General features: G+C 34.3%; 1 protein-coding gene across 5 annotated transcripts in view; it reads right to left on the reverse strand.

The window, feature by feature from the left end:
* Positions 1–714: 714 nt before the first annotated feature.
* The window catches only part of UGGT2 (UDP-glucose glycoprotein glucosyltransferase 2), a 91226-nt gene continuing 76738 nt past the window's right edge, over positions 715–15202 (reverse strand). For 4 of the 5 annotated variants that reach the window (XM_026854922.1, XM_026854929.1, XM_026854944.1 and 1 more), the window contains 8 exons: positions 11807–11905; positions 10456–10540; positions 9848–10030; positions 8498–8658; positions 8093–8207; positions 4473–4589; positions 3087–3228; positions 715–2229 (listed from right to left, as the gene is read on the reverse strand). In XM_026854922.1, coding sequence (XP_026710723.1) covers positions 2207–2229; positions 3087–3228; positions 4473–4589; positions 8093–8207; positions 8498–8658; positions 9848–10030; positions 10456–10540; positions 11807–11905 — 925 coding nt within the window. In that variant the 3' untranslated portion in view covers positions 715–2206. Of the gene's footprint in view, positions 2230–3086; positions 3229–4472; positions 4590–8092; positions 8208–8497; positions 8659–9847; positions 10031–10455; positions 10557–11806; positions 11906–15202 lie in introns of those variants that run through there. The other variant, XM_026854952.1, reaches the window with a different exon arrangement.

Here is a 15202-nt window from a genome sequence, read left to right on the forward strand (position 1 = left end):
CCTGGACCTTCTTTGTTTTATAAACCAATATATAATCTCAAAAAAGAGCTTTCCTTGAAAGTAGTATTATACAGGAGAAAGAAATGCTGTAAAACATTTTTTACAAATACATACAATACTGTAGAAAATGGTATGAAACCTTTTAAATCTTCAAAATATCTCCAGCAAATTACATTTCTAAAAATTACATTCTGATCATGTAAGTAATCTCAAGGAAATAGTATTTAAAATAGCTACTAGTTTTTTAAAGCCTGTAGAAATAATCCAGTTTTAAAAAGAAGAGGATGGTACAGATAAAATTAACAAGAAATCAGTGCAGAAATTTCCCACACAGATAATCATAATTAAAGAGGACTAAGGTTTCTTAAAGAACCTTTAACTTCTGTCTTGGAAAAAAAATCTTCCAATGTATGCTTCAAGCATGAAATTTCAAACCAGATCATTGTGAAATGATGCTGCAGAGTAAAGCATTAGAATGGAAGTTAGCAGCTGAAAAAAAAGAGGCAAGCAGCTGAATAATATCTTTTTTCTCAGTTGTTTTCTTGTTACACATTGAATTTATAGTAATGGTGCATATACATCTGCTAAGTCAATTGTAAGTCCATCAATATGGTATAAAAATACCAACTTAAAGTTCTGTGTTCAAATGTTTGACTTGCTGCCTGATATCCTTAAGTAATGATGTTAGAGAACAAGATATTGCAGGTAATGGGATAGCTGAAGAGAACTGACATCAGGATTTATTGATTATTGCTATTGGGTTACACAAGAAATACTCCACTGGGTACTTCATACAAAGAAAATGCCCACAATAGACCTTTTAAAATCCATATGTGACATGTTAGAACTGCTCAAAATGCAGAAAGGTAATACAACAAAAAATATAAAAAGCTGTATACAAATCTGCATGTCTCACATTACTAAGACTTGAAAAATATCAGAAAAAAGATAGCATGATTTTAAATACTTGCTCTTACAGAAAGAAATTTTAAATAACCAACATCTGAGGACAATGACAGTACATACAAAATATGTTTAATTTTTCTTATTCAATTATTTGCTGGTATGGAAATGCAACTCTTCATGGATTCACCACTTAGTGCAATTAACCTTAACTTTTACGATTTCAAGCATTTAGACTGAAAGACTTTATTCTAAGATTTTGTTCTTACAAGAATTTGTAGTCATAGCCAATCTATTTTGAAACCAGCACAGCTTAAACAAAATAGTATGCATTCTAAGGCACTAGATCTCAATTTAAGAAATAAATTCCCTATTTCAAATATGTAGTGCAAGAACTGCAATTTTTGTGGGAGCAAAATGTCAGTGGCCCACTAAAGGGTTTGTGAGTATATATTTAGAAAATTACAGGAGACACTACTGATAGTCAAAATTACTCATGTATTTTATTATTTTCAATTCTAAACAGGACGATGATAACCAAAACTGAGTGGAGACAGCTTTCAGGTACTGACCTTCTGATGCAATATAGGCTGGTTGGAAAATCATCTTAGCCAAAAAACATAAATAGTATGTCATAAAATTCTGTTAAGTGACCAAAAGGAGCCTAAGAACCAAAAGTGATTATTTTTAATTTAGTAAGAGTGCAGCAACTCTGAATAATAAATGAAAAGTGACCATTTGTTGCTTTAGCAAGCTTTCAAGTTGACTTAGATTTCTGTGGTCTAAATTACACAAGCTATTTTTTATGTCTTATCTTTGCTACACGGAGATTTTTTTCTTGTCACCACAGCATTTCTGCAGGGCCAAAATTATGGACAGAGAGCCAAAATTCTTTATATTTAAATACATTAGCTTAATGCATGTAATATGCACAAAACCATTTTCATGTACGTATTTAATGTGTGTGTCCTCCCCCAGACTGACACGATACATCTTTGAAGAGTTGAACACATCATTCTTTATATTCTCAAATCCTCTGGGCAAACTGCCTTTTAGCAGAGCAAAAGAAAACCAAAGAAATTAGGAAAATTACCCAATACTGTTTAAAAAACCCCCAAGTACTTGTGGCTTTCTCTTCTGTTTTTGTATTTCATTTAAAACATTTTAAATAACACTATAAGTTATAAATAATTGACTTCACATTAAAGAATCTTAAAAATAGTGCCAATATAAGATCTGTAACTTCCATTCAGTCTCTCACAGAAGACCACTGAGCTGTTGCCATTGCTGTTTACAGGCTGTGCTAAAGTTCATCATGCTTAAGACCTGTAACCAAAGGAAAAAAAAAAGTAGTATAAAAACCAGTTACTTAAAGACTTAATGACTAGTTTTGTAAAATGTGGAGAAAACCCTTTACTTTCTATTTGCTGCTAGTCAGTCAGTTCAGCAATGTGAACTTCATTTTTAGAGCCTTGCTAGAAGCTGACCAGAAGCTTTCAAAGAATAAAAACTACTAAGAATTCTTTAAAACAAAAAGTGAATTTGTTCCCTGACTCAAGATTTATCTGCTAAGTTTTTCTTCAACCTTGAGAACTGAGATCACCTTTCTTTTTTGTTTCACATTACTCTAAGAAGTCTTATTGGAAGTCCTATAAGAATGTTGGGGTTTTTTTTGTCGTGCTATTTAGCTAATTCAGTTTAAAACAATTTTAGCAAAAAAAATAAACCAACACCTGTTTGTAAACTAAATTGCCCTTTAGTCTGGTGCAAAAAGGCCCCGTGTAGACAAGCTGAGAGTGAGATGCAGAGACAAGTTAACAGACACGCAGTTACCTATGCTTAATAGACATTAGCTTTAGATTCTCTAACTGAGGGTTAAGTTAATGTGCTTTATTTAATATTTGTGGCTCAAATGATGTGGCACAGTTGGTTGTGTTTGAGGTCAAAGAATAGGGCAGCACTAAATTTCCTCTTAGATTCCGGCATGAAACAAAATATTTCATCCTCCTAGCATAGTATCTGTGAAAAGAAGAATCATGCAACTCTTAAAAGCCACAGAATTTTGCTAAGAGCATGGAAAATTGTACAAATACAATATTTGTGCCTACTGATGCTGATCTTAATTTCAATTATCTTAATATTTATTTTTTAAAAGATAGCAGATGAATATGTATGTAAATTACCTTTTTGAAAGAACGTTAGATTTTTCTTCTCTTTTTCAATTTGCTGTATTAACTGCCGTATCTCAGAGTCATAGTCAACCCATTCAGGCACTATCCGGGCAGCAGCTTTTAATTTTGGTTCTTTCGTTTGGGGATTGTTGCACTGAAAGTTTAAAAGATACTAGATTGAAACAAAGCAAATGTGAAAATACCACTTTTTCAAGAAACTTGCCCAAAATAATTTTGCCAGCATTTACTATTTAATTGAAGGACAGCACACAAGGTCTTGATACCTTGATAGTAATAAAAAAAATTAAAAAAAAAAAAATCACACAAATCTAATTGTAGATAAACCCTGTTTAAATAACTCAAAACATTTTACTGTAAAGAATTCTATTTTTTCCATGAGCTCCTGACTGTATGGATAGCAGAGACACAGCTAGCATAAAACTATTAAGATTTAAGTTACATGGGGAGATATAAGATATATGTTAGCATACTGAAATTGAATCTGATAGGTTTTTTATTGTTTGTGATGCTTCCTCGAGTGTTGTCTAGAAAATTTATTGATTACTTCCATAAAATAACATAAATGAAAATTGTAAAAAAAAATGATACATAAGGGGGATTGAAAGAAAGTTTAGTAACTTAATTTTAATCTTTCTTGAATAGAAAGCACCCATCTTTAGTGCACAAAAAGGCTCATTTTAACAACTGTGAAGACACAAAGCTATTTACATACTGAATATTCACACCAGATTCCAACGGTCTGTTTTTCTTCAGAATTACATCTCTGAAGTATCACAGTGTGTGGGTTGTCAAAAAATGAGAATGGGGGAAAAAAATGGGATGGGGGTAATAATGACAGAGAAGAACATTTTCTGGTTTAATTCCCAGACAGACACTTTCTTCTTTCTAAATACGGATAATCTCCTCAACATTACAATTTTTAAGCTGTGCTTTACCTCCCATTTACAGCAGTGAAATGGACAGAGAAAACCATGATAATATTAATTTCCAGACAGGGGTTTCTGAGGAACCTGCTTTGCAGGGAATGCAATAGCAGCACACAATACCCAGGCTGTTAATTGTACTTACCTGATTGAATATGTAAAAAAGATAGGAAAAATATATGTACAGGTGTGAAAAACACTGATCCTATCCAGTTACAGATAGCAACATTTAATTTTTAGGTACAGTTTTCAGCTTCAGCATAAGCAAGTTTGGAGCAAGTGAGAGGTCTCAGAGGAAAGGAGAAAAGATGCTGTCTTTTAGGGAAAGGGAAGTAGTGTTCCAGTGCCTTCCAGCAAGACTGTGTCCATGACATCACATATGTGTCTCAAAAGCCACAGAAATTATAGCAGAGTTTTTAATCTGTAAAACGGATTTAACTCGGAATCAACTCACCAAGTCTATCGTTTTAGCCTTTTTCTTGGATTCATCATCACACCAGGTTTCACACCAAAGCCATTCCTGAGGGAGAGACTTAATAGCTACTTGATGAATCATGTTATTGGGAAGATCCTGTACAAATTTTGTAAAATCATACATTAGCATTGCATTTCATGTAACTGGTTATCAGACCACTACTTAAAAGTAGAATATCTTAGCCAGTTACCATTTCTGCAAATTGTTCTTATGTTTCCTTCTAAGTGCTCACCTAGTTCTTTTTCAAGTAGATTCAAAACTTAGTCATGCTCATTTTGATGGGCAATTCCACCTCTCATTTCTCAAGTAATTTTTTCTTCTACTTGGGTCTTTCCTTCCATAGCTTCAGATAAGCAATACTGTCTGATACGGTTCAGATACTGGATGTCATACTACTGAGCAGAATTAGACTGTGTGAAATTATTAAAGCATAACTTAACCATTCTTCCATTCCTCAAATTTGGAAAAAAAAAAAAAAAAAAAGCTCAAAATCATATAATCTGGGATTATGCCACTACTCTAAATTCTTTTTTTTTTTTTTTTTTTTTATTTTTAACCGTTATTATACAGTCAAGTACTCCCACCATGAAAGCTCTGAACCAGTATCTTGCTGAATGTAGGGAACAGCATTTACAAATAAGAAAAACTTCAGGTGGTCATATAATGCATGTGGTTTGGCCATAGTTAAAAATAACAGGTGTAATTGGTATATCCATCCTTAAGCACCTTCACATGTGCAAACCCTACATTATATTTAAAAAGTGAATGTCACTACTCAGGTAAGTATTAGTCACATCATCTTTTGCCAATTCATGTTGCTAAATGTGACAGAATAAAATAGCACATATACCTGCATTATAAAAGGCATATAATTTAATTCAAATATAGACATTAGTACAAGAAGATTACATAAAATATAAGTATACTGAGAGTCAAGATACTTATTTAAATGTTTTCTTTTTTGAAAAACTTCAATTCCATGAATTTTAGGAATATAAAATAAATGGTTTATCATTATCTCGCTTTCAAGAGAAAAGAGATTTTTCTGTTGTGCCTCTCTGACCTTCTAAATGAAATCACAATTCCTGAGTTACTACAGTAACTCTCAAAGTTGTGAATTTACAGATTGTTATATGGAGTAGAAAGTAGAAAGACAGATGCTAGTTCCAGAATTTAAAGTAAAGAGCAATGAATTTAAAGTAAAATTCTGAACAAAAAGTTGCTTATCCTTTAGAAGAAAGTGATTTATACTCAAAACCACTAAAATACGTCCAGAAAATTATAGAGAAAATATTCACGAGTCAGAAAAATAAAAGAACAAGGGTAAGCCCAGATTGTTTTTACAGCCAGTGCCAAAATTCTTGTTCATCCAAAATATGTAAACTGCTGAAATCAAAGTCTTCTAGACTTTCACACACAACATTTAAAATTTGTTCTTTGATTTGATTTACAATATGAGTCTTTTCACATTTAGTCACATAACCTAAATTACTTTAAAGGGGGACTCCTCTACACCATCATCTTTATTAGAAAATATAACCTAAATTTAAAAATAGAAAACCATTTCCTTTTATTAAAAGATACTCATATATTCTTTTCCACTGATTTTTATTAAGTAACGAACAAGATGGTTGATTATCTATTTTTTAATGAATTGCTATTAGTATAAATACTTGTCAAGTATTTGTTTTGTCATCTTTATATAGACATCTCCATGCTTCTCTAAAAAGAACATTTAAATATTCTGTACTGGAAATCTAGTTTTTATTATGTGTAATCTTTCTGCCTTGGAGTTCTTTACTTACTATCCTTGGCATTTAAAAGTACCTTTTTTTCCCACTCTACTATTTTGTGGTTTGTATTACTGTAATCTTATCTAACACCCATGAAGGCAAGAGTGCTGGCAGATTCGCAAAGAGCTGAGATTTCTGCTTCTTCGAGAAGGGCAATGAGCACTCCATTCAGGTATTTAAAATAAAAAGAAATAAATTTATTTTATAATGCATCCCTATCAGTAGATAAAAGCTCTCCAAGACTCTTGTAAAATATGTTGCACTGTGGTTTGTATTTCTAGCAATAATGCTGTGTTTGGTGTAAGTAGCAGCAATGAAGACAAAGTGATTCCTATCAATACAGTCAGAAAGCAGATTACTATGAAAATATTACACTGAAGTATTTCCCTTTCCAAAGTAATTCCAGTTCCATTCTGCCAAGATTTAACCAACTGAGCATCTGCTCTCAGCACTGATGTGCTGAGGGAAGGGTAGCAGACACTGGAATGACTTTTGATTTGATCCAACAGACTTAACAAGAATTATATGCTATCATGTATTAATGCTGTAATTAAAGATATACATTACTAATATTTTGAGAACTATTGCTGAAAAGCAGCATTATGGTGGAAGCTGTGTAACCAGCTTCTGAATCTTAAAGGTCTTCCTGAAAGACAATGTACATGTGGGTAAGACCGTGTTTGAAAAATGTGTGATATGGGCCAATAATTTATTCTATTGTCCAGGACAGAGACATAAAACCTGACTTGCTGTTACATCAGTCTTCTCCTCTTAATAGTTACAGCTTAAGGCTGCTCCAACTCCCTGTATCTAGTATAGTTCAAGTTTGTACTGTAGCTGTATTTTCATTTTTCTTTGTCCAATATTGTAAGAACTGCTATTTTCAATTTTTAATTTTATTTCTGGAAAAAAATGCAAATGGCAATAATGTACTTATGTAAGAGAGAGAGAGAGAGAGAGAGAAACCTTGCTTGCAGAGCAAGGGGGTGGAGTGCAGGCACTGAGAGATGTGGGCTTTGCTGCTGTGGGATCCCTTCACTGCTATAGGCAGGTAAAAATCTTCTGTGCTTTAGTAATTCCACAAGGAAAATTACAAAAGCAGGGACAATCTCACTTATGAAGCCTTCTGATGTTCACAATGTGAACTATGTCTCAAGAGAGACAAATAAAAAGTATTATTTATTCAGGCAGAAATGGGATGAGCTGTATTATCAAATCTTAGTAAAGAACCCCTACTACAGAAAAGAATAATAAATTTAGGTGTGTTTTGTACATCTGGGATCTACTTACATGCCTGTGACTTGCACCTTGACTTACCTCACCTAGCTTTAAAATTTGGTGGAGTTATATAAATGAAGACTACAGGCACCCCAGGGTCACCATGTACAGAAACCACTAGAGTGCATTAGCAGTTAGCTTGCAAAAATGAAATTTGCATTAATAGAAATTAAAAGAAGAAAGAGGAAGAAGCTCTTGTTAAATAATAGTATAATTACCATTATTAGAATATAGGATTATCATTATAAAAACACAAATGCACATAGAACAACTACAAATAAATGACAGCATTCCTCTATGCTGTTTTATCCTCACTTTTTGCACGTTAAACAATTATTTAAAGTAATCATCATTTAGTGTTCAGTTTTCTGAACTTGCTCATATGCACACCTGAAAATGTGCTAAAATAGCAGGAAAGGACAAACAGTTTCAGAATCATATTACATATACATTGAAATACAAAATAATTCCATGCATATTGAGAAAACTAAAGAAAATAAACCCCAAATTGCTTAAACTCATAGATACCTGATCTAGATTTGACAGACTGTTTGGATCTTGACTGAGAGCCTGGTACTGGCCCCGAAGCCTATCTCCAGCTGCAATCTTTCTGAACTTCTTAAGATCCACAACATATAAGGCACTACAAAGATTAAAAAGAGAGATTTGTGCAGTTTCATCTTCATTTGGTAACATTAATGAAAGTAACTAGAAACCAAAAACTGTTCCCATCCTAAAGGAGTAATTTTTTTAAGTGGCTGAAGCTACAATAAAAAAGCAAAATCAGTATTTCATCAGAATTCATGTCTTATTCATCTCTTGTTGAGAATGACTATAGGGCAATTGCTTTTGAATGCCTCATTGATCAATACCAAGACCCGGATTTTAGTCAAATTCACAAACTGCACAAAAATATGTAAGGAGCTATCCTACCTAATATGGTATTTCCTTTTCCCAAGATGTGATGCCCAGTATCCTGATTTCCAGAAACGGTATCCATCCATTTCTTTACGGCTGTCACAGAAAGGCGTGTATCCATAGGGAGCTCCATTTAGATCTAGATCTCTGAGTTCTTTTAGGTCACTTCTTACAATCTAAATAAAAATATATTTAAAACCAGTATTAAATTTTAAGGTGTGTGTATGAGGGTAGTTATTGCAGCAACCTTCCCAAAGTTTAATTTTATTAAAAAAAAATAAATCCAGAGACTCTACAACAGTGGAATATAGCTAAAATATTCTACTGGAATGACATCTACCAAACCACTGTTCAAGGAAGAAAAATATATGTTTATTCTGTGGCTATCTACAGAATGCATTTAATAAGTAAATTAAATAAAGCAAGAAAAGTATTTTTAATTTATAGACCAGTGGTTTTGGTTGCCCAATATTAAATTCCTTCATGCAAGAGTTTAACTTTAAAATTCTACTGAGCATCTGCCTTCTAAAAAATCCTTCCTATTTGTTACATTAACTTGGGCATCCAAAGTTAATGCATCATTTGAAAATCTTTGTATCTAGTAGTAATGTACTTTTAAAAATAGGTTATAAGGACATTTTACAAATATCCTTTATTTACTAATCAATCATTCTTCCGTCAAATTGCACTGTGGTAAAAAAGTTTTAGCTTTTTCAGAGTACAGAGAAATTCTTAAGAGTAGTTAGGACAGACAACCAGTACTACTGCTGTATCCAGATGGAATTGCACAAAGTTGCAGTCTGCATTGCTCCATCTAAATTTAATTTATTCTCAAGTTTTGAAAGAGGACCAAAACAGGTAATATTTGTTCTGAGGTTTTTAATAACCATGTGATAGACTCTTCAGTGTCTCATCTGTTTGAGACAGCATGTTACCGTTCAATATATTATACAATATTAATTTCTGAGTGAAGACTGCATAAAAATTTAAGAACAAAAGCGGCAGGATTCATCTTCCTCATCACCTTGGACCCCTTCCATAGTTCTCGCACAATCAGCCAAGAGACAATCATTCAATTATGCCTTAGGTGAAATGCACCTTCAGATCCCACATACTTCTCCAGGTGCTTTTCTCTCTCAATGGGCATTAGAGGCAATTTAGGGTAACTCAGTGTGACGAGATTCTTAATTTCTACATGACTGAAGACAAGTGAAATTATTTCATTTCACGTTCTGCAATGCTACTGGTTCTGGTTGTACAACTGCTATAGTCTTACAAGACCAAAATGACCACAGGGAATGAAATTGGATCAATTTAAGCTCAAATGACTGCCTCATAGGTTTATACAATTCTGTTTTTTCTTACCTGATCAGCATCAACAAATATTATTTTATCCACAGCCAAAGGGAAAAGAACATCCAAAAAAAGAATTTTGTAGCCCCAGATAATTCTTTGTTTTTCTGTCTGTTGATAAAGCCAGCGGGGCCACTTATACTGTACTAACTCATACTTGAAACCATACTTTTTAGCCATGTGAGGAATAACATCCTAGAAGAGGAATGGAAAAACTGTTAGTTGTACACGTATGTGTCATACAAGGTCTCAAAAGGAAAAAGAGGGAATTGAAACACACAGCTATGTTGGCCTTACTGACCACATAAATTATTATTTTAAAATGTTTCTTTAGTTCTAGCAGTGTCCTCAGCTACATAAATAAAATAGCATTTCTTTCAAGCTCAGAGAGACTATCAGAAGAGAATAAATTATTGTAATATATAACTGGGCTTTGGATTCCAGAAAACAACCACCTTACATATGAGACTTTTAAAACTACTGGTATTTAATGCATTCAGAGATATTTTCCAACTGTGAAAATTTAATTTGAATTATAGAATTACTCAATTGCAATTTTAAAAAATCAAATACTTCAAGTTTTTAAGAAAAAAATACTAGAAGTGATATATTTCTCCTACCTTAAATGTTGGTGAAAGATAGTTTTTCAGAAACCAAAATTTAACTGGTGTTTTTGTATGACGTAGGACAGAAAGCATCATGATTCTGTGGAAATATAAGTCTATAATAAACAAACGAATATTTTGTCATTAAATTTCAACTGCACCTAAAAGGTGCTAAAACTTGCTAAGTATAATTTTCTTTAACCCTGTTTAAGCAGAAATTTCTATTTCTAATTAAAAGCGTTAAAGAGCATGTGTTCAAGACCAATTTGAGATGGATTTATTCCAATCCAGATTGGTTAAGCAATATTGGAACAATTTCAAAAGTGGATCTGTTAACAAGCTTTATTCTAACAGAGGTGCCTGACAAAACTGGAGCAACAGTGAATGCCTTATAGTAACTTGGCTACTGATATAACTGATTTTAGAAATATATTGGTTGAGTTTCATAGGTTGCTGAAATGAAAAACAGTGGAAAAGAGGAAGTGTAGTTCAAGTTAAGCTCCTCTTCAGGAAACCCTTGATTACTGTAAAAAACACTATTTTGGGTTTGTTTTTTTTCACTATTGTGGCATCTGTTTGGTGTAACCAGGCAGATAAGCAATGCCTTACAACCTTACAAGAGGTCAAATCTGCCTTAAAAATCAAGAAATAACAAACTTTACAATAAGGCAAAACAGCATGTAGTGTTTTAAAAAACTTTCTCCTTTAAAATGAAGAAGTATTTCCTTTCATGAAGGTTGTTGTAGGTTGAAGGAAAGAAATGCAGATGTTCAAACTGCATCAGACTACTAAGAAATAAACATCAACACTTACAAAATACTACTTTCCAAATAAATAGGCATGAAAGAATTGTGAAATTCCATTTTAGGACAGGAAAATCACTGAATCTGATGCCTGTAGACAAGTACTCAAATCAGAAAAGTAACAGAGATGGTTGTGAACAGATGAGGCAATACTGTAAAAATTCCTTCAAAGCAATCATTGCTTGTTGAATGAACACTGAGGTGAGTAAGGCCGTATGTGCATATGGTAGTATCCATAGTTTGGACTAAACATAAACAGATGACAACTCTAATGCAGCCACTGCCATTATGTCTTTATAAAGAGAGGCTGAACCTCATCCTTTATGTTCACACTTTGCACATGCACTCATGAAAGACATAGAGAACATCCTTCTTTCTTCATAGAATAATGGTATTTTTTAAGATCTATATGTTTGGTCCTCACTGCATACATCTTTTCTATGTTTTGACAATGAATTCTTTACACCTTGTTAAATCAGTCAGTTTCTTCAAGCTGCTTAATTTTAGTGTGAATGCTCACAGTATCCCCATGAAATTCTCATTTCCCTTTTACATTTCCTTACCTTAAAAAACGTTCATATAAATGGCCTGAAGCAACTGAAAAAATGTTAAGAATATCACTTTTCTTTTCCTTCTCTTCTATTGGAATTTCTTCTGAAAATCTACAAAAAAAACCCCCTAAAAATTATTATATAAAGTACACATTAATCAGAAAGAAAATAATACTACATTACTATTAAGCTTGTAGAGAATCAGAAGTAAGAAAATACGTTAAAGAAATACTCATCCCACAGTAACTGAATACACTTCTATTCTACTCCCACTGCACATGCCTCTGACGCCAAAAATCTTTTGGGAGCCACACCTCATACCCAGTCACTCAGGACAAACAATGGCACAACTGCAGTCTCCAATATTTTCAATCAAGCAATCCAAATTTGGCAAGAACTCCACGTTTTACCAAAGCAAAAATCATAAATACAGCCAAAATATCTTGAGAATTGGTTATTTTTTATAATGAATAATAGTTATTTTTCAAGTTTTATCCATGTGTATTCTACATCACAAGAACCAATGCATATTCTCAAGGTGAGGGATGTCTGCATAGCCCCATAGGTGGTTGAGCTGAATATATAAAATAAAGCCTGAATGTAACAGAGATGGCCACACTGGGCCAGACCACACATTTAGCCCAGTATCTTGTCATCACCAGTGACCAACAGCAAATGACAAGGCCAAGGAGTAGTACCTACCCTAGATCTTTGAGGTACGTTGTCCAGAGGTTTTCTATTTCTGCTGCAGAGCATTCATTGCTTGCTTTGAATACCAACATCTACCAAGATTGTTTTTTTAATCATGTATGCCTTACAGCACACACAGCTAAGGAGATGGTGGCTGCAGTCTCCCTCAGAGCACTGTTTTACAGATCTCTGAACTGCAAGGTTGCTTTTGCCAAATTGGTTACAGTATGGTTTAATATTGTTGGAGATGGACCTCAACAGTCTTTTGAGGTGAGTCATTCCCCACACACTTAGATTGTGTGAGTCACTCCTATTAATTTTTCTTCTGGTTGGAACCCTTTCAAAAGTATACTTTTAAAAGTATAAAAATAAGTATCCCTCATAATCTTTAAGAACAAATGAGACAAGTCTCAGATCTCCAACATACTAAAAGAATTCACATCACTCCACTAATACAAAGCTGAAAACCCAGAAGGCTGCACTGTAAGTGGTGTGAATAATGTGTCACCTTCTTTTCACTCACATTCTTTTCACTCAGCAATGATAAGAGGAGAGAGCACAGCCATACCTGATCAGGACTATAGCAAACACAGAAGAAAGGGACACCAGTGGCGTGGCACTGACTGCATGGTGTGACATCTCTGAAGACGACAACCCCTCAACTAGCACTGAGTTCTCACAGGCTAAACAGATGGCAGTTCACAGTCCCAAGAAGTTCGTCTTCAGTCTTTCTGACTTTTTGTCCCATTTCCTGTACTTAGCAGGACTGAAAGAATGTCAAGCTCTTTATAATGCAGCCAATTGATGTGCAGCTAATGTGAATACAAAGACAGATGTGAAAATCAGTTTTTGATCTTGAAAATATTGATTATGCAAACCTTTACAGAAAGCAGAGATCTTCTGAACAGAACAAGCTGCTCTGAAGATGGCTGGCTTAACCTGTAAGGTCACGTGGGAAAAGCAGTCAACTGGAGAAGGCCAGTTCAGTTCTGAGAGGACTTGGACGATGTGGTATGCATGTATCCCATATCAGAACATCCAGTGATTCCTATAAGGAACAGTGTGCTGGCAAGATATAATTTCCATTCTGGGATATCAAAGAGGAAGGTTATTTCACAAGTTCCTAGGAAGAAGCTGTCAGACAAACAGCAGGCCTTAAATCATGCCCCTGAGCCACAACCTTGAATCAATGGGAAGAGCAAATAAATTATTGGATGAGAGGCTTCAACAGCCCAGAAAAACTCTGTACATTGATGCACGTTGATGAACCAACCCACTGTGATAAAAGACTAGACCTAGAAGATCATAAGATCTCTGGCCTGCCTTAGATGGAACTATGATTTTGACCACTGTATATACATCCTTTCATCCACTGGAAGTGGGAAGCTTGAAGATGATGTAAAATTCCTTCAACTAATACCACTCTGCAAAAGAGGCCACTTTGTGCCAAAATGTTTGTTCACTTCCCTGACCTGTGTCTTCAGGAAGAAATTTTTGAGAGTTGCAATAAAGTATTCTGGAAGGCTTTCTGAATCTAGTCAATATTGTAACAGTAAAATCATCTGTGGGTAAATGGTGGTAAATATAAAATCAACAACAGAGACTCAATAAAATGTCCAGGTACTTGAGATGCAAGAGGCCTTTGTCAGGATATATGATAAAACTGAAACAGAAGCCAGTCCTGGATCTACCAAGAAATGTGTGTGCTGAGGATTAATTGGGGTCAACTGTTTACTAGATGAAGTATTGCCTTTCCTTTATCTTCTTTAACAGACTTTGTGACCTACAACCATTGTCAAGGCTACTGAAAATGGAAGAAAACCTTTTTTTGAGTCTCACAGCAGTCATTTGGGGCCCAAAAGTCTTTAGGTTACAGAGAAAATAGCGATGAAAAAGCCATTCTCCTTAAATCCCTCATACCAACATTATCCCTTTCTTACTAGCTGAACTATAGTCCAAAGATGTTCTCCTGAACAATGGAGGGATTAGACTTTAACTCGATAGTAAATCTTGTATGCTTAATGGTACTTATGGACAAAGTTACTGCAATTTCTTTTTTCTTTCAGGGCAAAGAGATCTATGATTACTTGAATTAAGCTGTTTACACAATCAAGTCATTAGCCCTGAACTGGTTATTTCAGAAGGCATTACCTTCAGTTCTTTGCAATTATACAGCCATGACAACTTAGCACTCGGTAGCATACTGCAGAAGCAAACTGTGCTGGAAATCAGACTTTCTGAGAGCAAACATGAGTGTTTCCTACAAAGTGGATGGAGTCCAGTATGGAAATATGTATTGCAAATTAAGCCCTCCCCAACAGCCTTGAAGGTCCAGAAGAGGAATTATCATCACCTTGGAAGAGTGGATAAATTTACTGCATTACCAGCATTCCAGATTAAAGACCCAAACTCATTCTTCTCTGATATTAAGGGATATTGAGAACTAATAACTCATCAAATCATTGGGAATTCAGTAAATACTTTTGCCAGCACCCCAATTTTCACACTCGAGAACATTATCTTTTTGAAATGTTTCTTGCGAAAGAGGTCTCTCAAGTGTTACAAGGAAAGAATGCTCAGAAAGCATCTGGACCACTGTTTCTAAAATACACTGGTCAAAGGTTATCTGATTAAAATACTCTCGAAAAGACAATTAACATGTCTTGAAAAATGATACAACACTCCCCATTCTGATCCACAGCACTATTAAGAAAAACC

Source organism: Athene cunicularia (assembly GCF_003259725.1).
Source record: "Athene cunicularia isolate RWA chromosome 1 unlocalized genomic scaffold, athCun1 chr1_part1, whole genome shotgun sequence".
NCBI lineage: Eukaryota > Metazoa > Chordata > Aves > Strigiformes > Strigidae > Athene > Athene cunicularia.